Raw genomic sequence first — 25,548 nt, forward strand, 5'->3', positions numbered from 1 at the left:
CAAGTCATGTCATTTACCAAAGGAAATTCTTGCAAGAGTGGCAAGGAAAGTTCTGTGAAGTCTACTTAGCTGTTGCTGATGCTTTCTGGAAGCATTTTGACTTACAATGATGTGTGGGTGTATGAAATTGTAAACATGCTTTATTTACGTTTCCTATTATTATTATAGAATGACTTTTAATGACCGGCTATCCTAAGCTTGAAAATATTTAGACAGTCGAACCCGCTATTCTGTGTGCTTGTATCTTTCCATGACTCTTTCCATAAAAATTGATGTTTCCTTATGCTGATTTCCACATGAAGCTGATTAAAACTGCTTTTTCTTCCTCTCATGTTATGTTAAAAAAGAATCAAAACCAGTTCCTCTGAAAATGTAAGTAGGACTTGCTTAAAAATTTTAAGCAGCTGTAGCTTTGAAGTAATCTCTGAATACTGCAGCTTCCCCCAGCTTTCCTTGGGTGTTTGCACCCTGTGTGTTGATCTCGCAGGCTCCAGTTCTTTCTAACGGGAGGTCTTCTGTTTTTTGCAGGGTGCCAGGGTATGGCTGCGGGAGCAGGACCAGCTGCAGCCATGCACTGTTGGCTCATGTGCCGATGGAAATGTGCTCTTCGCCTCAGATTATGGCACGGTAAGTGAAGGTTGCATGAGGCCGTAGCCTGTGCAAAGTTTCAAGATGTTCTTGTTCTTGCATGACCTTCATGTTAAAAGGAAATATATCAATTGAAATGCTGCAATTCTGTCTGAAAAGTGACCCAGTTCTGTTACAAACCATGCCAAAGGCCTAACAAATATTAAAAAGAGAAAATTGTTCTCTTTCTTCTGTTCATTTGTCTACTTGTCTCACTCTGCTTGATTTTTATTGTGCCATCTCTGAAGCAGCCTAGCAAAAACATTACATTGGAAAAATGCTCCTAGGAAGGAGGCAGCTCCACCAACTAAGCAGCCCCTTCTGCCGGGATATGCTTCTTGCAAGCTATGCTGCCATAAGTAAGGGCTGTTGTGCTCAACACCATCTGCTTCAGCAGCTTTTGCCATCAGCCCTTTGGGTCATGGGCACATGGAAGTGAGCTCCCTTTGTCAGCAGTGTAAGTGCAGCAGCTATGCACAGCACAGTTCAACAAGGCAGCTAAGCTCCTCTGAGAGCAGAGCTGTCTGCCAGAGGGAGGAACAAGCCTCTTTCCTGCCCTATTTCCAGCCCTGTGTGCCTTGTGGTTCCCTGGCATGCTTTCTGCAGTGCTTGTGGAGTAATGTTGGTAGGAAGGGACCTCTGGGAACCGTCCATGTCCTTAGTGAGTCAGCTCGGCTCACTAATCCTGGGAACACTATTCACTGCCTTCACTGAGGTTCTTAGTGAGTCAAACTGGTGCCCCGACAGGGAGGAGGATTGGGAAACCCGCAGGACCGTGCCCTCCAGCAGTGAGCAATTAGATCTGCTCAGCTGTGTTGGTGAATGGTGGTCTGCAGGCAGCTGCTTTGTTACAGAAAATTGGACAGGTTTTTTTCAGCCTCTTACCTGCAAAGAAAGGAGGGCAGAGGGGAAAAGGGGATTTAGGACTCCAGTTTGTGGAGAGTCAGTGGTAAAACTCATATTTTTCAGTCTTGCTTTGAAAGGGCTAGATTTCAAGTCATTATTCCTTTTTAAAGAGTCTGATTTGTTTTTCAGAGTCAGAAACTCATCTAGTAGACACATAGGTTTTCCATTTAGTTACTCTACTCTCACATCCTTTCTCAAGGAGTTGCCTTGTTTTGGGAGTCACTAACTCACTTTGAGAGATCACAGGGTTGTTCATCACAGGTAACACAGCAGCCTGTGGAGGGTCAACAAATGGTGAGTACTTCTGTAACTCTCCTAGACTTGCTCCCATCTCTTCTGATGTGCTGCTGTGGCCTTGGAAAATCCTCCAAACCCACCTGGCACCTCTGAAAGAACACTAGAAATCCCACCCATAAAGCCAGCTGAGTGGGTGCACCCGCCACCAGCCTGTGTCCATGCTAGAAAGTGTGCACAGGATAATGCTGGGTGGAGTCACAGGTCTAAAAAAAAAGATGGATTTGGTTTTGGTTTTGTTTCCTTTTTTTTTGGTTGCATTTTTTTCTATGTGCTTCCCTCACCTGCCACCTTCATTGCTTCGTAACTGTAGGAGCGACTGTCTGTCCTACCCCAGGTGAAAACTCAGATGAAAACATCTTCACTTTACTTTGGGTTGGATGGGGTAGTTGATCCCTCTGATTTTAGGATCGCTAAATTTAGTGTTCTTGTGTTTGCTGTGGCCAGCATTGCTGCAGCTTTTGCAGCTCTGAGGTAAGAAATCCAGTCATGCTTCAGAGCCTTTATTATTTGTTTTCACTTTCTTAAAAACACCTCAAGCAACAGATCTATCAGAAATGTCACTTCCTGGGAGGAAAGGAGGAGCCAACTCTTAGGAAACACAAGATTGGAAACCACAGTCCAGACAGACCAGGTGAACACTTTATGGATAAACATAACTTAGATGCCAGGTGGGTGCTTTGCTCAAGGTCCCAGGGTTGCACTAAAGGATGGATGTGAAGTTGAGAAGGAATAATTTCTCCCTTGCTCAGCCTGGTGAGCAGGGTTGGCAGTCCTCATCTTGGCTTGCCTGCTGGCCAGGTTTTGCTTTATTCCTGACCATTGCAGGGGCTTGGAGAGAGTCCTGGTCATTTTGTTATCTGTGGGCTAAATCTGAGACAAAATCAGTTTATCACTGGGGAGAAAGTAGAAATCTTTGCCTGTGTTGTGAAGTGCCTGTGTGGTATTTGATGGGTTGTTTGTAGTTAGAGTGAAAGCTGAAAGATCTGCTTATTAACACCTATAACTTTCTGTTTAAATGTTAAGTGGTTGGAAAACGGATATTCCAGAGGCAGCTTTGCTGAGAGAACAGTTTGTGTTCTCAGTTGCTTCAGGCAACATCAGCCATCATATTCAGCTCGCAGTGCAAGCTGCTGAACCAAGCCTGGCTTACCAGTCATGCTTCTGTGTTACCTGGAACAGGATGATGGGGAGGATGTTCCTTCAAACTGATGTCCTAGCAGATTGCTGGAGGGGACCAGAAGAGAGCAGTGAAGTAAAAGGAGCCTCTTCTTTACTGGGGTGGCTGGAAGTGGGAAAGGGCCTGGCTGGCCTGGATCGGTGCAGCACCTTGCAAGCTCTAAGGGCACAGCATCATCATGTCTGGGTGATCTTTGTCTCTCAAACCTCAGAGTTCTCAGAGTTCCTCTTGGAAAACCCCTTTGACACGATCTTGGGAACAAAAAATGACATGGAACAGGTTGCCCAAGGATGTTGTGAATGCTCCATCCCTGGCAGTGTTCAAGGCTAGGTTGGACAGAGTCTTGAGTGACATGTTTTAGTGTGCAGTGTCCCTGCCCATGGCAGGGGGGCAGGAAGTAGATGATCTTAAGGTCCTTTCCAGCCCAAACCATTCTATGATTCTGTGTCTGTCTCCAGGATCCTGGATGATCACTGTAGCCTGTTGGTGATAGAGACTGGAAACTTGTCTTTCCCCTGGAGGACAGATTAGAAGTCAACTCTCACCCAGCGCCAGGGAAGGCCTGAAACTCCTCCTGCATGCCAAAGGTGCCTTCCAGAGGCAGAGATCTCATCTCCCAGATCTCAGTGGGACTGGAGGCCCCGGGTTTGGCCTGAGGAAGGGCAAGATCTAGGGGTTCAGTGATAGGTGAGGGTATGAGGTGAACCTCCCCGGCCTCAGGGGCAGACAGGTCTCAGTGTGGCATCAGACTGCTCCTCCAGGGAGTGTTTCACCTATGCAGTGTTTCTGACTAGACGGTACCGGAGCCAATGCTTCTAATCCCCCTTTACTGCAGTCATGGCAGAGCACCTGCTTAATTCAAGGAGCTTTTACCAGATTCTTTTTGGTTTTGAGAGGAATGGCTGAATAATCCTAATCAGAGGCAGTTCAAGTTTAACAGGTGATGATCTAATCCCTAATCATTTACTTGTGTATTTAGGGCCTCTGTTGTTCTTCAGGGTTCCAGTTTCTCCTGCATTGTCCTCAAGGACAAGTAAACAAGTTATTTTTCATGCTCAGCAGCCTCTTGGCACAGGTGCTGGCAACTGTCTGGTATCTTTTGGGACACTTGTCCACTCAGCTTTTTCCCTAGATGTTTTCTTACTATTTCTCTTCTGGTCCAAATGGCCACAAGTGCTGACAATGCAGTGGTAATTGAGCAAGTGCCAGGCAGATGTAAGGAAAGATCACATCATACTGTTTTGGACTTGTCCCCTTCCAAAATTTGTCCAAGTCAGCAGAGAAGAGAAAGCCAGGGTGGTTTGCTGCCTCATGGTTTGAAAGTGCTGTAGTGGTTTTCCTCCTGACAGAGCCCAGTTCACATTGTGCATCTGCAGCTTGTACTCTCCACTGAATCTAGTTGTCCCATTCTCCCTTCCTGCTCCATCAGTTCTCTTATGGAAGTGACTGAGGCCTCTGTTCTGAAAAAGAAATAAAAATAAAAATTGCTGTGTTTCTTTTGGGCCATGCTTGCAGAGCAGAGCTCCTGCTGCTAGCAGTCGTACCTCTCTGATACCCAGGTGCAGAACTGGTGCAGAGAAGCCCAGAGATGCCTGGGGAAAGCCTGTGTGCTGAAGTGGGCTTTGTCCTGCACTGTTCATGAACATGAACTATGTATTTTTGAAAGCCTCCTGGCTGGCAAGAAAATTGGACTGTGGGGTGGTTTCCCAGTGGAAGAGACTTGAGTCCTTGTCACATTAGGTGTGACTGGGCAGAGCTGGGGCGAACGCATCCAGGGAGATGAGCCTGCTTCTCCTTCCCAGCTCCCTCCAGGAACAGAGGGGCTATTGTAACTGTGCAGGCTTCACAGGCACCATGGGGTTCTTCTAAAGAGATCCTGTGCTAGGTCATTCCTTCCCCATGCTGACAAGGGTACAAGCTCAGAGCTGAGAAGGGGTGCTCGCTGGGCACCTGCAATGTGCCACAGCAGTGAGCACCCTGCAAGGGACTCGCAAGGTTGGAGGGGGCAGGGTGACCTCATTCTGTCCTCAGACTGCAGCTGGTGGATGGCCTCTCCCTGGCAATTACAGCAGCCCAAGGACTCCAAGAGAGCAGGCAGGAGAAACCAGTTAGATCAATGCTATAGATCATGGTTCATTCTCTGTGGAGTCTGTCAGTTTCTTGCTGGCATGTAGGAGGACTGACAAACAGGGGTGGAAATGAGGTAGAGACCAGAGCCCCAGAAGGGAAGGAAAAGCCCAAGTTTCTTTGGAAGGGTTACTGCAGGCCAGTTTGCTTCTCCAGGCTGCCTGTATGAAATCTCCCATCTGTTTATATTGGGTCTTACCATCTAGTGCAGCTTGGGATGCTGGGTGGGAGATGGCACATGGTTGAATCCAAGAGTGGGAAGCAACTGAAATAACTTGTGAAATGCCAGCATCGTGCTTGAGGAGGAGGAAAGGAGGGCTGGGATGTGGTTATGGTGGAGGGGAACAGTCACATAATCTCAGCTGTGCTGAAAGGGGGTGAGGAAGATGACCTGATAGCAGAATAGTGGGTTATTGAGGAGGAGGAGGAAGCTCTAGCAGGAAGAAGGATGCAGCAATTGAGGCAAGAAGAGTGCAACCGCGTAGAGAAAGAAGCACTTCCCAGAGCAGAGATAGAATAGCTGTCACTGCACAAACATTTTGAAAGCTGTATCATATACATACATGCCAGTGTGCACACAGGATGTCTCTCCTTTATTTGGCTTCTCATGTGCTTTGCTTTCCTCTAGTCCTGACATGACAACCTCTCCCAGACACTCTCTGGCTGCTCCTATGGAGAGTGCAGGACCAAACTTGGAATGTGAATAAGCTTTGTCTCAATCTCCCTGCACAGACATGATGCCACCTACGTTTTTGTGCAAGATTGTTCCTGGTCTCTTGGGAGCAGCTGCCAGCATTATTCACAGTTACAAGTGCAGTGTGTAATACCTGTGCAGACCAGAGCAGCTGGAAGCTGGTGCCCTGCTCCTGCTAAGGGGATTTAGTTAAAAAACAAGTAACCTTGCACTCATCTGTCCCTGGCAGTAGCGAAGGTGAGAGATTGACTCTGTAGCAACAGAAGAGAGTGTCCAATATGGTTTCTGGCCAGAGAGCTCAAATTGGTAGGAACAGGAACGGAAGAATGACTATAGAAGTAGGGAGCAGATCCATGCATTATTCATTTCCTTTTCCAGTGCTGAAGTATAAAGCTGTGAAAAGGGGCATGTTTCTGGTAGGGAATTAGACCATGTGCCCACATGTCATGAGCTTATTTGTCTTTTTCCCCATTCTTCCAGGTATTCCAGTACCCCAAGACCTCCCTTACCAGAGAAAAGGTCTTGCCAATGCACCAGACCAGCGTTGATGGGGTAGAAGACATGTCCATGCTGGGAGATCTGCATGAAGCTGCCATCCTGCTTAACCTGCACCAGCGCTATCAACAGGGTAACATCTATGTAAGTGCTCAAGCTGGGCCACATCCTTTCTGGCTAATGATTTTTGTTTAGTTTTTGTGCCACTTAGCATGTGAGACACTGATTTTAGCATTGTTTCCTGAGCATTGTTTCATGTGGATAGAAAATGAGATTTTTTTTCCCTGCCTTGCCAGCTCCATCAGCCCTGTGAGATCCTACCCCTATCAGTGGGGCATCTTTGCATCTATAGAACTTCTAAAACATGAATGTTCACCTCTAGGCTTTGTGGTAATTGTGCAGCTCTGTATCCTCCATGAACATCCGTGTATTATAAGCTGGCATTCATGTTCTCCAGATTCCCCATTATTGCTGTTCAGAGGTTTATATGGCCAAGTAGGCTGGAAAGTGCAGTGTACACAGGTTGTTGCTGAGTATCCCTCCTGATCCGGACAGATGAAGCTACTGCTTCTTTCCAAAACTAGGAAGGCAAACCTGTTGCCTAATTCTTCTGCTTTTACATGCGGTTGTGCCTTTTTTGAATTGCCCTGCTGTCCTTGCACAGATGAATACTCAAAGCACCTCCTGATTTCTCTCAGGCCCCCAGGAAAGAAGCAAGCATCAGGAAAGGGAATTGTGAGGGAAACCACACCAGGGAGGAGGCATCCCTGGAGTGCTGGGGTGGCACTGTGCTCTGCTGAGACATGGAGAGGATATATTGCAAAGACTGCCTTACTTTGCTTTACTCTCACCTTGCTCGTCCGTTGTATGTGCACCCAAAATTTTTCAGATTTTGACAGGAAAAATGTAAATTTCTATATCTGTGTTGCACAGCAACTATTACCAAGGCAACCAAACCAGATGCACCTGTATTCCAGGAAATGATGAATAAAGTGACCCCATTTCTGAACCATCTCCTGCACCAGGATGTGGAGGAGACTGCAAATTCTCTTTTTTTGTTGCTGTAGATCCCCCTTGCCTGTTGTCTGTCAACACAGCCTTGTGACCCTGTGGCAGCACTCATGTGCACGCACTCTTTTGATGGCCCTTGTCCTTGCTGCTCTTCCTAACCTGTGTTTAACACATGCACTATGTGTTCGTGCAGCTCTTTGCCCATGTAGGTATATTCCTCCCACTTCCTCTTCCTCACGCTTTGAAATGTGAGTCAGGGTTCTCTCCTTTTTAAGTCTGTGCCTTGCACCAGAAATGCTACACCACCAGCACTGTAACAGTGTCACAGCAGCTGTATCTCCTTAAGCCTTTCCTCTAGCTCTGATAGAATCATAGAACAGTTTGGGTTTGAAGGGACCTTCAAAAGTCATCTAGTCCAACCCCCTTGCAATGAGCAGGGACATGGTCAACTAGATCCTCATTCCTTCTTATATTCAGTATTAGTTCTGTGCCTTCTCCGTCTGTGTGTAAAGGTGTGAAGTTTAAACATGATGTCATTTTTGGCCTGGGTATAGTGCATGAATGCCAGCTGTGCACCTCAGATCTGATTTTTTTGAGATTTATGAAGGGGCCTGACTTCTATAACATGCTCAGCACTGGGAAAAACCCCTCAGTGAAGGATTGTAAGCCCCTCCTTGAGTGGGACTGTATCTAGGTATATGTGTGCACAGTGTCTGACCTGGAGAACACCAAACTGTACAAGTGCTGTTTTGCATTTCTGCAGTGTGGTTGTAGTTACCTTATCACAAACAATTAGTTTTTGCCATAGGCCAGCTGCATATAGTTTTCAGTTAAGCAGAAATTGAGAATGTCAGCTGTCACCCAATGACTTGCAGTGATCTGTTAATACCATGAATGTTACAGAGCTTGTGTTCATTTAATATCATCCTCAACAGTCTCCACAGATAGAACGTAGGCTAAAGTTGCAGATGAAGCTGTACTGAGAGGAGTTATGCTTTTCAGTCAGGGCCAAAAATATTTGGAAGGAAATCAGAGAGACCAGAATCAGATGAGAAACACAATTATATTTCTGGAAAACACATTCACTAAAGGAATGGGTAACCTGGAATACTGATAACTAGTATTAAAAATAATGATAAAATAATAAAAATAATTAATGAGAGGATGGAAAACTGAGAATGTGAAGTGGACAGCTGCTGTGAAAAAGGGCAGTGCAGTTCTGAGCTGTTCTGGTGCCTGGAGGCATCCTACCATGACCTCTTAAAGGGGTCCTATTTGGTCAGGGAGTGAAGGTAGCAGTATATCTAGACTGGTGTGGTACCTATAATTAATTTGCTACAGGAATACTGACAATCTCAGCAGTACCTTTAGTTTTCCAAAGAAATCCTATTCAACCTCTACCAAACTGTTTAAGGAAATTATGTGAGAACAGCAACAAACTGCAGCTTTTAGGAGTGCATCTTCCCTTCTCTCTTAATTCCTGCAATTCCTGTATCCTTTAATAACAGTAGATCCAACATAATGTGAGTGATGTATAAATGAGCCAGGGGCTGTACTGCCACGTTTTGTGCTGTCCCTAGCTCGGCCAAGCCGAACCACCCAAGTAGGATCTGTTCTCTTGATGCCACGCACGGCTTGTCTTGCTCTAAAGAGTTCTCTGGGGATGATCACTCCTTGCTAATGGAGTGGCTGGTATGTACGTGGTTGATTCACAAATGCTACCGCTGTTAAAATTTGTGGATAGAAATTGTCTGTAAGGGACTGCAGGTGATGAAGAGACTGCAACTGAGAGATGGGAAAGCTTCCTAGAAACACCTTTGAAAGAGATGGCTGTAGTGGAAAAACTGAAAAGGACTGAGGTGGGAGCCCTGTTCCTTGTGAGAGCAGAAACTAGAGCGGGAAATTGAAAATGAAACATCTGAGAGGGAAAAAATGCAGTGAAGATCTGAGAGAAGTGTTAGGATTGACATCTCTGTCTTTTAGTCTCTGGACAATGTCTGTTGCTCAGCTGCTTGTACAGTGCTTTTTCCTGATCTGTGTTTTCTCTATCAGTGCTTTCCTATTTTCTCACACCTATCTTGCCAAAGATCAGCTGCTTGCTTTTACTGCTTTCATCACCAATGAATTATATTTCTGCCCACAAAACTCCCATGTCAGAGGGTCCTCAGGACTTGTTGCATGCTAGCCGGTTCATACTGATAATGCAATTAGGCCTATGTGGATTTTTTCCCTCTGAGGACATCTGACTGCTGCTTTCCTAAACGAGTCTTAAATATTTTGGTGACTACAGCATTTCTCAGTCTGGCTTTAGAGCTTGGCATTGCAGTATGGCCCCAGATTCCATTTGGCAGGGAAAAAGCATGTATCTTTCTTGTCACCAAGTGTTTTATTTACAACTTCTCCAATGGATGCATACAAATCCTTGTATATGTATGTGGTGACTCCTAGTTCATGGTTTGGAAATGATACTAGATGTTGTCCCTGGCCACAAAGCTTGGCACCTACTGCAGCTATCTGTTTCCTCTGTCACCCCTGCTGAGAATGGGTATTCCTGGAGTAGAGCAGTCCAAGCTATCCCTGCGAAGGAGGCCACTGCACCAGCAGCAGGATTTAAGCTAGATGTTGACCATATTACAAAGTCAATGTTAGGAAGCAGGTGGCACCATTGCTCTGAAGTGCAGCTCTGAGAATAACTGGATTTGAGCTGGTTGGCTGAACCGAAAAAGTCATGCCCCAAAACCAAAATTAATTTGCTTCTGACTTCACAAAAGAATACATTAGAAATTCAGTATTAGGCTTTCTGTGTTTAATTTTAAACATTACTAACTCTTTTCTCGAACTGTGAGATTTTCAAAATAAATATTTTCAAAATAAAATGCTTAGAAAATGTAGAAATGTTTTGACTTGAAATCCTGAGTTTCATTTTCAGCTGTCAATTTTGATTTGGCTTACGGAATGATTTAAGCTGCTTCAAACAGCATTTTTCAGCAGAATTAAAGCAATATGCTTTAGTGGCTCTTTGCACAGATGTGTGTGCATGTGTGTGTATCTGTGTCCCACTTCTTTGTTCAGGAGTTGCTTGAAACCTGCCAAGCCCCCTCTACTTAAGACTGTGGATAGGGGCATTGAAGGTATCTCCTAACACTCCTTCAGTGCTGGTTCTGCTTTTCAGATTCAAGCACAGTACAAGATAGCTGGGCATGAAGATGGCTTCATGTTTTTAAATTGTGTAAGCTTAATTAAGCAAAGACAGTAGACTAAGAACATTTTATTGCAGAGCAGCAAAATTCAAACTGCCCCATCCATACCCAGTTGTGCAGCCCCTGCCCTGGGGTTTGACATTCTTTGCCAAATTGGGGAGCTCTCTGCTGAAGCCCAAGTTCCTTATTTAGACTTTCTCCCTTCACCATGAGTTATTTCAGAGTCTGGGTTTGTTGTGCTGTTTTGTTTCTTTCCAGGAGCTTTATTTCCTTGCTGTGTTTTGTTTTTTCCCCCTAGACAAACATTGGTTCCATCTTGGCATCAGTAAATCCCTACAAATCCATCCCTGGCCTGTACAGTGTGGATGCCATAGACCTGTACAGACAGCACCGTCTGGGTGAGCTGCCTCCCCATATCTTCGCCACCGCTAACGAGTGCTACTGCTGCTTGTGGAAGCGTCACGACAGCCAGTGTGTTCTGATAAGGTTAGAAATGGGACAACTTGCTACTCCCCGACTGCATTACATACCTTGCTCCTGCTGCTCCGTTTGCAATGACATCTGCCTGAATATCCACACCATCTTCCCTACCCTTTGCCTGATCCCTGCTTGCCACAGTGGAGATGCTATGTGTTTATTCCTGGAGATCACTTTTCGGCTGCAGGTGGGATGGTCATTAGCTCTGACTGTCCCAGATTTGTGAATGAAATGTGTGTTTGTTTCTTAACAGTGGAGAAAGTGGAGCTGGAAAGACTGAGAGCACCAAGTTGCTACTGAAATTTCTGTCAGCTATGAGCCAGACCTCCCTCGGGGCCCCTGCATCTGAGAAGAGCACTCACGTGGAAGAAGCCATCCTGGAAAGCAGGTACAGTCACTCTCACCGGCGTGTGGGGCCCATCCTTGTGGATGCTGTCGTGCTGGGGCAGCCTATCTTTGGTAGGGCTTTGCCTTCTGGATAGCTGTGCCATGGACGGAGGCAAACCTGGGCAGTGAGGATCATGCAGCTGAATAGTGTCATGTCAGGGAAATGCAGCAATTGTGGTCTTACTGGGACGCTTCACACTGGCTGCTCTCCCAGCTGCCCATGGATAAATTAGGCTTCTTTCCAACAGCAGTGTGGGGTGTATGTGGCAGACAGAGAATTAATGCTCAAGCCAAAGCTGGGATTTCTCCTTCCGTCAGTACACGCAGCTGCACCGTAGAGCTTACCCGTGCATCACTATGCTGTCCCTCTTTCCAGCTCTACATCTCTTGTGTCAGTAGCTGGAGGAGACATGGGTAACATCCCTCCCTGGCTGTCTCAGGTCATCCCTGTCTCCTACACCTCTCAGTTGTGGCTGTGCTTCCGGTGAGCCTTCATCACACTCTGACTCCTGATCTCGTCCTTTAGGCTCACTATCCCCCTGCACTCCGCTTGTTTCAGACCCCCAGTATGTCTTGCCCTCATCTGTCCTGTGCACTGCCTTGCAGCTCTCTTGCTGTCCAGGCAGGTGATTTCATGGAGAACTGTCCATGGGAGCTGTAAGGGGCACGAGCAAGGAGGTTGCTGGGGCTGTAGGAGGGCTGTGTGGAAGGAAGCCCTAGGCTGGAACTGGCAAATAACCACCACCCACCAAAACCTTGCCAAGTTTTCAGGTAGGCAGGGAATCATAGAATCATAGAATGGGTTGGGTTGGAAGGGACCTTAAAGATCATCTAGTTCCAACCCCCCTGCCATGGGCAGGGACACCCTCTACTAGACCAAGTTGGTCAAAGTCCCATCCAGTCTGGGCTGGATCAAACATGTTTGGGAAAGAAACTGGCAGCCATAAAGGGATGGAGACACACTCTGTGGGGAATCCCTCATGCCAAAGGAGGTCCTGACACCCCCAGTGGACTGTGGTGACCTATGCCAGGGCAGGGATACACCTGGGGGATCGTGGCCCATGGATAAACCATGCTGGAACAGGGACACCAAGGAAAAAAGTGTCAGGAAAACCTGAATAAGCAAAGTGCAGTTGGGCAAAACCAATAAGGAAGCAAAGAGAGACAGAATGGAAGAGCTACGTGTGTGTGACCCCAGCCTCCTGTGCTGCCAGCTGCCTTGAAAGTGGAGTTGTGAGGGATTGGTGTTAAATTGGGAGGTGAGGCTAAGAAAAGATGGACTATAGATGTTTGACTTTCAGGTAAGCCTAGGGAAGAGGGAGGAAGGATGTTTACTTAAGTGTCTGTTTTATTGTTTGTGTCCTCCTTTCTCTTAACACCTGAATTCTATTTAGTAAATTAAATTAAATGAAATTTTCCCAACACAAGACTGTCTTGCTTTGTGACTGGAAGGCCTTGCTGGGGGTTTTGGAGCTCAGTACTGTCAAGGGCAAGGATGCAGGCTGGTCCCAGTTTGAGACTGTGATAGTTGCAGTAACCTCCAGAGGAGTAAATGAGATATCTGCAACAGGATCTAGATGTGTAATAGCTGAAATTCTTTGAACCTTCTGTGTAAAAATGACTCTGATGCAAGTGACATATTTCAGGGCCCAGAGAGAAGGAATGTTTCTGGAAGATGGTGACACAAAAAGTTACTAGTAACTGTGGGGAAAATAGCCTAAGCAGACATGCAGTGCAAGAGCATTGCAGTTTTTAGGTTCCTTATAAGCAGAGCAGCATCAAGCAGAAGGGTTGCTGACTTTGGACCTGCTTGAAGAGACCATTGTTGGATAATTTATGCTTTGCAGGGTGCATATTTTACCAGGGACATTGGCAAATTGGTAAAAGCTCTTAAGTGCAATACAGTCATGACTCAAGATCTGCAAAATCTGCTTTAAGGCAAGCGGCTTAGAAGGCTCAAGCCCACTTAGTGGTTAAGTGGTAACTTGACTGTGGTCCAGAAAGCTTATGATGGTAAGGTAAGTGATTCCGGAGTCTGCAGGATCCCACAGCTGTGAGGTTTAGTGGAGTAAGAGCTCGTGACCTGTTTGTGTACATCTTTAGTGTTAAGTGAGCTATTGCAATATGAGTGCCAGGCAGTGTGAATTGTCACCTGTTCCCTAAGAAGAGAAGCTGAAGACCTGGCTCAGAACCAGAAGCTGCTGCCACTCCTATCGAGTCTACCTCGTGTTTGCAGTTCAGCCTCACTTGCTCTGCCACTGGCCCTCCTTGGGTTAGCTTGCGGCACCTATTCATCCTTGCACCCCAGCACATACCCAGGAACAATGCTGGATTCTTTCTCCATTTCAGACAGCATTATAAACAAAGCCTTACGTCAGCTTTCTATCATTTGCTTGTGTGTTGTAACATTCATACTTGGCGTATTTCTCAGAAATCAGGCTCTTAAAACTCCTTCGGCACTGTTGATTTGGTCTGTTTTCCTTCTTGAAAATACCCATCATTCCATTAAAAATTCTGCTAACTTTCCTCTCAGCTTTCTTTTCTTGCTTGCTTCACTTCTCTGCGTTGGGTGCCACTGCTGACAGCATAGTCACCTTTCCTGTTATTCATCTCTCTCATCTTCAGATCTTTTTTTGTCTTCAGCTATGCATCTGAATCCTGGAGCTGCATATGTTGCAGTATTTCTAAAATCCAGGCTTCACTTTCTGCGGCCCTGCTGAAACTGTTTTCCATCGTTTTGAGTCCTGCAACACACCCTGCCTACATCCAGCCAAGCAGCAAGCATCACCTTCCTGATGCACTGCTCCACCTCATGCAGTTCGATGTGGCATCAAACTCCACGTTGCGATGTGCCTGCTGGTGCAGGCAGTCTGCTCGGCCCAGGCACTTGCCCTCATTCCTGGCTGTACCAGCTCACCCACCCCTCCGCCTTGCAGCTGCCGCCAGCCTCAGACACCCGCGTGCCTGTTTCCTCCCCCATCCCTGAAAGAATTCCGCACTCATGTGCACAAGCCCATTGCCAAACTAAACTATGAAGATACTTCCTTGTGCTTTGCTTATCTAATTTAACATGACTTAGAGCCATAAAAATTGGCTGGTTGCTGCACTCTCACTGCAACTGTGGTGGTCATATAGTGCAACCCTGTCCTCCCTTTTTCTGGTTGTCCCCATTCATTTTTGTTGATTCATGGCATTGGTGTGCTCAATGGGATATTCCTGTGCAATGTCCTATTTACATACTTCTTTCAGAGGCATGGGTCTTGGAGTTCACATCCTCCAGGGCAAGGAACTTAACCTCCTGATCTGTGCACACAGATTTCTATGACTGGGATTTCTGTGGTTGTAACCTATTATAACAGAGAAATCTAATTTCTATGCTTTTGTTTCTTTAAAGTGGTATTTTCAAGAGATAAATTAGGACAATGCAGCCTGAAGTTTCCTGAAGGTTGTTGGGCCTTTCCTAACCATAGCTCTCACTTAGCTAACACTTGCAAGGCCTGAAGCTTTCAGCAATCTCCAGCAGTATCTGTAGTTGTGATTATTTGTCATGTTAATAATTATTAATTTGTGAATAATCCTGTATCTGCCCCTGTCTCCAGTGGAACCACACAGTGGATTGATAGAGATGTTTAAAAAGCCAGTATTTCTCAGGGTGATAATAGCAAAAATTTTTGTTAAAAACTACATATTTTAAAAATAAACATGACCCACATACAGGCTGTTCTTGTAGCATCTCCATGACTCCTTGCTTGTCAGGCCTTCAGATTATTTTAGAATTGGCTAAATTGCAAAAATGAATATTTTAATCCTGGATTCAGCATGTCAGTTTGAATGCTTTAAGCTTTCCCTTGTACTGTTCTGTGGAACAAGAGCCAAGCTGCATTTTAACTCACCAATTTCCATATTGTATGAACCTATTTGAAGACAGGAAGGTGACCAGGAAACAGAATTCTTCAATTCGTCACCTGCCTGAAGTTTAGTGGTAGATTATTTCTCAACATTTTTTTTTCCTGAAGCGGATTATGTGGCTCTTTTAGAATAAAATTTTCAAATCTATAGTGTGTGTATATAGTCCCTTTACTTGGAAACCATGTGGCTTGTACCAGCCTAAGTAAGATTTAAGTAATAAGGGCTTGTGTGTTCCAGTAGCAAACAGATCAGTTTAGTACTATGTTTGTTTGATAGCTTGAAAATGTTTGCTTGTATTTTTCAGAGATGGTTTATACTGTCTTCTCTCTCAAAGATAGAAGCAGAAACAAAGTAGTACGTGATTTAAACCTACAGAGTATTTGCCCTATATGTTTGATGCTTCTGAAAATCCTGAAAAAAAAAAAACCCCAACCACAAGCCCATATCATGGGTTGCTGCTGTGTTAAGCATATACTTGGCTGGGTCTTGCCTCCTTTCATTTCCTGAAGCCACATTGGTAAGGGATGCCCTCAACAGTGTGCACAACAGCCAGCAGCCCATATACATTGGGGACTGATTTAATTAACTCCGATCCCAAAGGTTTAAAATTCATCTAGCAGCATGTTAAATTGCTCTTCCCATCCTTCCTTGCCCTTGAGCTCTTCCTGCTTGTCCAGTCTGATGCTGTAACAAATTAATCTCGCATGGCAGTGCACACTGTGCAAATGGCAAAGGGCTGGGCACACGCTTGTTTTAATGGTATCTCATCACCAATCATATCTTCATTGCCTTGTTTCTGCAGCCCCATTCTGGAGGCCTTTGGAAACGCCAAGACAATTTATAACAACAACTCCAGCCGCTTTGGCAAGTTCATCCAGCTGCACTTCTCTCAACATGGACACATCCAAGGAGGCCGAGTAACTGATTGTATCCTTTTCTTCAGTGGACCAGAAATGGGTGGAGTAAGTGAGCTCGGAGTGGGTCAGGAAATCTCTCATCAGTTTCTCAAAGCCAGTTTATAACTGTGGAAAAATTTGCAACTTAAAGAGGGAAAAGTTTTTTGTGGCTCTGCAGCACATAACTCTGGAAACCTTTTGTCTAGGTACTACATTAGATAGGGACACACAGTCTGACTTTTCACTTGGCAGTCGCAACACTTGATACTTAATCCCTAGAATTTGCTGCCTAAGAAGATCCCTCATGTTGATTGCATCCTGTTGTTCACAGAAGATTGTGACAACAAGGACAGGGAAGACTGGATATAGTCGAATTATGTTGTGCTATGACCACTTTCTTCCCTGTATGCCCATGTACCCTTCTCACAAAGACTTTGGCCTATCTTTTGTCTACATGAGGCAGCTAAAGCTGTCCTGGCTACATTTCTTGTGCTGATATTCAAAGCTGCTGATGACCGCAAACCACACCAATTTCCACTGGAGTAGCAACCAGATGAGTTTACTACTGTTGTAAATAACAGGCTTGGATTGTTTAGTCTCTGCTCTTTGTGCTCGGTAGATTAAAGATAGTGGTCTCTTGCAGAAGCTATGAGAACTGATGCAAGATTTACTGTGTGCAGTACAGACTTTCAGATTAGAATGGCCTCTCTATCTTTTTAGGTGTCCCTAATGTGGCTCGTCCTTTGCAAGGTTACCTCACCATTGTGCAGGTCCTATGTTCTATCTGACCCTGCCCTTTTAAATGTATCTTTGGCACATGATACTTCCTTGGACAAGGAGTAAAGAGGATCTGAGATGATGTTTGGGGCCACTCTTTGTTCTGCTTTCCAAAGTGTCAGTTATTTAATGATTTGTTGCTTGTTACAGGGTTCATCCTAATGTGTCTAGAAGATTCTTTGCCAGTCATCAGCAGATCTGTGAATATGTTATTTCAATGGTTTTTCCTTAACATGCTGTTCAGATTTACTGGAAAAGGTAGGTATCACCTCTACTGACTGCTGAGCGAGCCCCGTCCTCACAGTATGGTGGGGCAGTGCCAGATCTCCTCCAGGATGCTGCTGCCTCTATATATGTCTATATATAGACATATATAATATCTATAAAAGCACATAGACGTTAACTTTTAGGCGTTACTACTGCAGCTGTCTCAACTGAGGAAGAGGACAGTGAAGGAACTGTGTTTGTTCCTTATCTATGAGAACCTGTTCTCCTGTCTTTATAAACTGTGCATTACAGAGAAACTTCAAGAAAAAGCTGTTTACCAAGGGGAAAAGGAGAGAGAACAAGTACCTGGAAACTCAATTCCATAAAGAGGAATATGGGGTTATAACTCCAAAATGCAGACATCTCTGCTCTGATGTAGTTTACTTTGAACACCAGAACTCACTGAGTAGTGGGGCCAGAACTGGCAAAGTTCAGTTTGTCCATGCATGTACACCCTGTACATATGTCTATGTGCTTGGTTGCACAGCCACACATGACAAGATCTTGATGTAGACCTTATTTAGATACCACCACCACTGAACGGGAAGAAGCCCCTCTTGTGTATTGGTCCTGGAGATTTACCTGTATTGTGGTCCTCTCTGCCTTTGCAACCACAAGTGCAATCTCCTTCTACTGGCTACTCCTCTATTCTTTGTTTCAGAACAGAGTGGTACACCAGAACCCCGGAGAGAGGAATTACCATATCTTTTATGCTCTTCTAGCTGGTGTGAGCAAGGAGCAGAAAGGTAATTTCATTTTCTGGAATATGGCTCTGTCCTCTTTCCAGTCCAGCATGTGAAGCAGGTGTAAGGCAGTCAGAGCATGGATATTTCAGGTACTTAATATATAACTTTTTCTTGAAGGCCATATGGTGATTTAACGGGAAACAGAAAGGAGATTTGAGAGAAATAGGCTGAGGATGACAGAAATGTTGTATGAGAAAAGACATTTCAGGCATTCTGAACTGGAGGCAAAAGTCTGTGCAACTGTGATGAGGTAATGCAATTAGCTAGAGGCAAAGAAAGAGTGAAGTCTCTTGATTCAGATGCTGATGGGAGCCGTTCAGGGAGTTCAAAAGTTGGAGAGACAGACATACTTACACAACAAACCTTCAGTATAGGTAAGAGGAGAGAGAAGAATTAGATCAGCAATGATGTAGTGGCAGGACTAGAGTCAAAACATGTCTAGTATCTGAACAAAGGATTTATGGTTCTGTACATGGGGAAGGGAGAGGTGGGTCTGGAAGAGGGCATGCAGAGAAAGCGGCAGCTGCAGGCAGTGGAAGAATCCTCTTGGTAGTACAGCACCCCCTTAACAACATTTGTGTGTAGCTGCCCCGGCACTGCTGAGCACTGGTGGTCTTGCTGAAGAGGTCACATAGGTGGACAGGAACATGTTACAGTTGCACTCTGGTTGTGAGGGGTTGGGGAACTTCTTTATGCTTTTATTCCGTGTATGTTAGGATTATCGGATAGAAGAATTGGACCTGGCACAGAGTGGGAGTAGAGCTTGAGTTCTAAAGAGTTCATGCAGGAATGGCTACACAGGTCTATCCAGAGATCCATCTACAACAGAAGGAAAGTGGAGACCATGGTTATCAGCAAATGCTTAGAGAAAGCATACAAAATAGATTATTTTCTTCAGCAGATCTTTGCTGTTCTTCCCCATCTCCTTGCAAGCTGGTGTCCCAGGCTGCTTCACTTCCCCCATCTGTAGTGTGTTTCTAGCTCTTGATCATTCTTGTCTCCTTTTTCCATAGATCTTTTAGTTCTCCTCTATCCTTTTCAAAATGGGGGATCAAACATGCAGATAGATAGTATTTAAGATGAGGTTGTGGTATAAATATGTACAGAGACCTAATTCTGGTTTTGTGTTTAGTTCTGTGTTCCTTCTAAAACTGAAGGAACTGAACTGTATTCAGTTTCTGACTGTTGCTCAGCAATGACATGGTATCTTTAGAAATCTTACTGTGACTCTTGGAACTCTGCCTCAAGTGGTAATACCTAACTTAAGGTCTTTACTGTATGTGTATGGTTAAGACTATTTTTCTGTACACTTTCTGAGATTGAATTTAATCTCCTATTACTTTTCTGAGACAATTCAGTATCAAAGCATTTTTCTGCAAGTCTGCAGCTTGGGATTTGACTGTTCTAAATCATTTTGCATACCATCTGCAAGCTTTGTTACCGCACACTCTCCTCTTTTCCTTCCCCAGTGCATTCATTGTCTAGGTGTGGGTTTTGAGGGATATGGAATCTGTTCAGATGAATTCTCCCTGTGGTAAACATATGCACTGTTTTGGAGGTCAAAGATCATAGAATGAAAAGGCTGATTGCTAAATAAATTGTTGTCTTTCTCCTCCCTGCTTCTCTTCCATCTGTTGCAGAGAGCCTCTTCCTCTCTGAGCCAGAGACTTATCACTACTTGAACCAGTCTGGTTGTGTGACTGATGAGAACCTGAATGACGTAGAGATGTTCAGTAAGGTCATGGTGAGTCCTGTCCTAACTCCTCCTGAACTTCTGAGCACAGTCTCATGGGCTAAACATGCTGCAGGGTCTAGATCCCACAGGCAGAATTTATTTGTCGTAAGACAAATATGGTGTGCAACCAGTCTGAAATTCAGCTCTACCTTTTTATGGTAAAAACAAGGCTCAAAAAGTGGTTTTTTCTGTGCAGAAATGGGGGAATTTGGGAAGCAGTCAAGGATGAATAATAATTTAGAATGATAGAGACTTTGGGGAGCATAAACTCCACCCCATAATGGTTCCTGGGAGCCCTCTAGGTGGCCTGGTGCAGGAAATCTCACATTGACCATTAGAAGGGGAACAGTCTGGTCTGAAGGTGGTGTTCTCCTGAAATGTTCTGGTGAAGTTGTATCGCCTGTGCAAATGGCATATTCTGAAATACCACACAGGTTTCAATAGACATCTGTAACTTTACCAGAGGCTATGGGTTTAGCAGGATGAATATGCAATTCATGTTTTGTTTGATAAGTGGTTATTGGCCCAAGGGCTTTAGTAATATAGGCAAAACCAGATAGGCAAGGTGAGAGGAGTCAGCTTAGGATTTCAATAGTTCCTACGTAAGTATGAGTTAAGGGGAAGAAATGTCTCCTGCACAGCACAGGTTTCAGTAGCAACATGGGATTTATACTTCAGCTGAGGAGACGACTGGAGGAAAGAAGGGAGCTAGAATCCTGAAGCACCCCACTGGCAGGGTGAATGCATGAAAACTAGGTCCTACCTTTCAAAGTCAATTTATGCCCCAAGAACTGAGGCTCACATGCACGCACTAAGACAGAGGGAATGTACCATACTTGCTCATTATCTGGTAAGCTCTTTTTAACCATCTAGCAGTGAATGCTGAAAGCCTGGTTTTAAATCTTGCTGCATTAATCTATTATTCTAAGCTAGAGGAAATTAAGGTGTTTACCTGGATCAAATAAGGTATATTATATGGATCCCTCCTCCAGGGAAGACAATAAACCAGAATGTAGAAGCAGTCCGGTGACATCTATAACCTGTACTGCCAGTGTGCAGGAAAGGATTTCCTCACACAGGCACTAACATGTTCTTCCTGTGACAGGCAACAGCAGCAGCAAAGTCCAGCTTGAGGACAGGGCAAATACCCACCTGCTTTAGATGGGGATAAAATAAATGATGGAGAGAATGGGAGACAGTGAAGATCATTAACAGATGTGTAGTTGGGAGAGGGTCTGTGTCATTACAGTTCACTTTGATTCCTGATTAATATAATTCTGAGTTTTACATCTTACACAGGCTGGGGATAGGTGTGGTGGTTGCATTGTACTGTGGCTGTATGTGTAGCCAACATTAGCAGTATGGTTTTGCTTAGACTGCCATGAAGGTGGTGGACTTCAGCACTGAAGAAATCAGAGACATCTTCAAACTTCTTTCTGGCACACTTCATTTGGGAAATGTTGAATTCATGACAGCTGGTGGGGCCCAGGTCACAACGAAAGCTGGTAAGTGGGACCCTAGCAACTTGGTAAATCATGCAAAGCCCCCTAAGGCCCCCAGTAAAGCTCACTCCATTGTCCTTTCTTCCTCAGCTATGCTGATCTGCAGTGCCTTTGTGAGCAGTTTCTCTGCAGTTTAACCCTGCAAAAGCATTGACACAGGATGCATGGCTCTAAAGCACTGATATGATTTGGTTGGGCTGTGGCCATGTAATCTGTTTGTTGTCCTGGATACTCTCAGACTGAGTGCAGTCTCACGTTTTCTCTTTTGCATTGAAAAAGCTGGAAGAAATAAGAACAGAGAGGAGTCTGAGATAAAAGTAGTCTGTTAAGAGACTTTCCTACATCTTCCTTTGAGTATCTGCTAGTGTGCACTGTGTAACAATTATGCAAGCTGAGTCGGTCTGGTAAAGTGAATCCCTAAACAGACAGAAGCAATAAATATATATTATAAATGCTTCAAGTCTTTAGTTAATTGCCTGTCTTCTTGACATCCAAGTTTAGCAATCCCATGCTCAGATTGCACTACTGTGCCCTTAGGAAAACATGTCTTCTCATTCAATAAATATTTTACTGGTGCTGATCTTTACCCAGTGCTTTGCTCTTCTGGTTGTCAGCAGAAAGGCTGACTTACATGAGTGTCTGACTGTGGCCAGTAACAGATGCTGACCCTTCCTTATACTAGGGCGTATAGCTTTGGGTATGCCAAAGAGAATTAAGTAAAGGGGAGTGTGTTTTGTGCTGGGGTTTATTCACTTGCCTTGTAGAAGTCCCTGGGATTTCCTTGCTGAGCTGCAGAATATGGATCTCCCATGAATGATGGGGATCCATCCAGAAGAAAAAAAAGTGTGTCCTCCTTTGTTATTAGTGCTGAACATTGCCAGTGACCTCCTGGGCTTAGACGTCTTTCAGCTTTCTGAAGTACTGACACAGAGGTCCATGATTCTGCGTGGGGAAGAGATCAGCTCCCCTCTCACTGTGGAACAGGTAAGTGTCCAGTGTATGCTACTGCTTCTGCCACTTCTGCATTTCCAGACTCTCTCTCTTCCTCCTGTATCATCCATTGAAGTTTAGGGCTTCCTAGGTTACATCACCTAGGTGCTCAGCTGTGTCCTCAAGTATTTTGCCCTTACTGGTAGTTCAGGTCCCAATGCTGACTCTGCTTTTTAGGCTTTACAGGGGAGTTCACTTGCAAATGGCAATGCACAATACTGGTTTTAAGTCACCTTCACTCACCCGGAATTGGTCACACTTCTGTCATGCAGAAGGTAGATCAGATGTTTTGTGGTAATTGCACGTGCGCATGCTTTTATCTTGCAGAACTCCCAGGTTACGCTGGGAGTTTACTGCAAAAAAAAGGTTGCACACAGTTAACCATGAAACATTGGGCAGATGGTAGGTTGTTACCCCTCAGTAGCTTCTTTGTGTACCTATACAGCCACAAAAGGGGACCAAATAAACTGATATGTAGTTCTTATCTTCTGAACCTGTACTGCGTGCTGGAGCCAGTCCTGCTTATCTATTACATTTCTCTGTGGTTCATTACAGTGTTGTGCCTACTAACTTTAACTTTCAGTATTGTTGATCACTTGAGGGCACTCTTGGTGCTTTAGGTCCATGCACAGATAACTGTAGAAAATCTGCTGTCATTAATAAAATGCAAGACACTGGGAAACAAAGAACAATATTGCTAGGATGGAAGAAGCATCATGTTGTAGCAAAATGAACATCTGTAATGGAAATCTTGTGCTGGCATGGACTGCAGAGGGTTATCAATCCAACCCCTACACTGGCAGAGAAACCAGAGTTACTAGGCTCTCTCTGATGGATGTCTGTCTAACTTTCCTTCAGATTTCCCATGGAAGGAATTTCACAGCCTCTTTAAGTATCCTGCTGTAGCTGCAGTGGAGTCTGGAGCTGAAAAGATTTTCCTCATATTTAGATTACCTTTGACATCCCAGCTGTCCACCTTATAAGCTTCCGCTTCTGTGAAGTTTTTCATGTGATGTTCTCTTTTCTAAGCTAAACAATCCAGTTCCTTCGATGTTTCCTTGTAAGTAATTTTCTAAATCTCTTCTTCTTCTTCTGTCTCTGTTTTCCCACATCTTCCAAGAAGTGGAGTGACCCTAACTGGACACCGTGTTCAAGCTGAAGTCTCAGCAGTGCTCATTACAGCAAAGTAGTCACTTCTTTTCTTGCTGTGAACACACCTGCTAATATATCACAAACTGAGCTTTGCCTTTAAGAAATAGTTTGGTTTTTTGGGGTGTTTTTTGGGGACTTTTTTTTTTTTCCATAACCTGTCACCTTTCTTTGCAATGAAATCGTGTGAAAATAATTTTTCAGTGTATAGTCTGTGGTAGATACCCTCAGTATCCAGTACCACAGTTTCTCTTCTCAACTATCTGTCCTAAATAAGCTACAACTTTGTATATCAGTGCACAAGGATGGATAACAAATAATGCCAGAGATACTTTATACAGTCCAGAGTAACGGTGCGCAGTTGTAGGATTTACAAAAATCTCTCAGAACAGAGCTTTGTCTTATACTATAGCTATTCCTGTTGGACCCCACACTTACTGCTTGCAGCTCGGTGCAGTACTAAGAATGCAAGAAAATTGTTATAATGCAAGTGGATGCTCATACATATCTGTCTTCTGGTGAAGAAGCGAGCAACTGGGTGAGCCTGCTGCACTGAGCACTGGGCCTGTACAGACTGTTCCTGCTTAAGCCCTCATGTATGGTGCCCACCTATTCCCACTTGTTCTGGGAAGGCATTGATAGAGCTGCCAGGGATTTCTCATTATGTAATGGGCTTGTTACCCATGTGAGCTTTGACATTTCAGTGGGCTGAATGGATGAACTGGTCTGAAAGCAGGCAAAGCTGGGAGGATGAAAGGAGCCTTTGAGAATCTCATTTGAGCGATATTGTGGGGAAAGCGGCTTTGCTTACAGCTGTATGGGGAGGTACTGTTCCTGAAAAATGAGTCCAACTTGCTGTGTAGCCAGAGACAGTGCAGAGGCATGGCCTTGAGGGTATCCTCAGTCCCAACTAGTAAGACAGACCATCTGGTAGAGAGAAAAAGTACCCAGAAAAGGTGTGTGTGCCCATGTTTTGAAATGTTCTCATCTGTGGAGAAGAGAGGTTGCTGTGTGTCCTCAGCCTTGGGCTGCTGGAGAGAAGGTACAACCCAGGAATAGAAAGGAGCAAAAAAAAGGTGAGATTGGGTGAAAAGGAGGATCTTGCAGGCTGAGCCTGAGGAGCTTGCTGAGAGGGGCTGGAAGGATTCAGCAGGAGTTGGCCTGTGCCATTAGCAAAGCAGAAGGGAAGAAGTCCTGTTATTCAGGCTTGCAAAACTGAAGAGCATGAGGGTGCATTTAGAAGATCTGTCATTGCTGGTCAGGCCCACTGAAGGAATTAACCTGGTGTCACAGGTGAGACAGAGTGAGCAACCTAGATACTGCAGTTTATTTCTGAAAGGACCGGATGACAGTTTTTACACTACTTGATTATTTCACATACTTGCACACTTACCCCTCAGCATTACGTTCATTAGATGTCAACTTCTTTTCCCAGTTGGGAGATTGCTACTTGTCCAGGAGAGTTGGGCAGAAAGTTGTGTTGGTTCATGTTGTGTAGCTCCTTGCAGTTACCAGTCTCAGGAACTACCAGCCAAGGTCCTTGGGCATACCCTGACATTTGTGTCCATATGTCTCTGATCTCCAGGATCCTTCTCCACTTCCAGCATCTTTCTTCCAGTCAAGGTCTTTGCCGTCTTCTTTCCTGGCCCCTTTTTCTGCTCTCTGGGATCATGTCTTATTTTTGGGAACCCTTATTTTTGGCTTCCTCTTCTTTCCAGGACCCTAAACCCTGGTTTCCCAGTCTAAATAATCTATGTATGGAAGGAAAACGTGCAGTCAGCCTCTTAATTTGTGGTTCTGTCTCATGTCTCTTTATTAACTGGGGGATTTGGCTGTGCCCCTTTTGCTTAGTTCAAATGTTACCAAAATTTAGAACCAGCCCATTCCTGTTACAGATGTCAAGTAGTAGGCTTTTTATTTTGCTCGTTATTTCAGTAGTTCTGTTTCGGACATTCATCCACACACTTGCATACACCTATCTACTGCCTGTTAGCTATCACAATTCAGGGTTTTTTTTCCACCTGTGACACTTCATTATGATCACTGCATGAGATGTTAAGTCAGCTCCAGAAAGATCTCTCAACCCGTGCTCTTCTGGGGCATGTGTCCTGGCTGTTTACCAGTCTACCTGGCTTGCAGTAAGATAATACTGTTTGCAGGAAAGTGTTGGAGAAGGGAT

At 44.7% G+C, this 25,548-nt stretch overlaps 1 protein-coding gene across 3 annotated transcripts in view; it reads left to right on the forward strand.

The window, feature by feature from the left end:
* The window catches only part of LOC115608793 (unconventional myosin-X-like), a 94,430-nt gene that overhangs the window by 13,495 nt on the left and 55,387 nt on the right, over positions 1 to 25,548 (forward strand). For all 3 annotated transcript variants that reach the window (XM_030488118.1, XM_030488119.1, XM_030488120.1), the window contains exons 2-11: positions 529 to 627; positions 6,309 to 6,467; positions 10,833 to 11,020; positions 11,265 to 11,399; positions 16,110 to 16,234; positions 17,225 to 17,238; positions 17,909 to 17,993; positions 19,634 to 19,737; positions 21,104 to 21,233; positions 22,096 to 22,214. In XM_030488118.1, the coding sequence (XP_030343978.1) occupies positions 529 to 627; positions 6,309 to 6,467; positions 10,833 to 11,020; positions 11,265 to 11,399; positions 16,110 to 16,234; positions 17,225 to 17,238; positions 17,909 to 17,993; positions 19,634 to 19,737; positions 21,104 to 21,233; positions 22,096 to 22,214 (1,158 nt within the window). The remainder of the gene's footprint in view (positions 1 to 528; positions 628 to 6,308; positions 6,468 to 10,832; positions 11,021 to 11,264; positions 11,400 to 16,109; positions 16,235 to 17,224; positions 17,239 to 17,908; positions 17,994 to 19,633; positions 19,738 to 21,103; positions 21,234 to 22,095; positions 22,215 to 25,548) is intronic.

The sequence above is a fragment of the Strigops habroptila genome, chromosome 5 (genome assembly GCF_004027225.2).
Source record: "Strigops habroptila isolate Jane chromosome 5, bStrHab1.2.pri, whole genome shotgun sequence".
In the NCBI taxonomy this organism is placed as follows: domain Eukaryota; kingdom Metazoa; phylum Chordata; class Aves; order Psittaciformes; family Psittacidae; genus Strigops; species Strigops habroptila.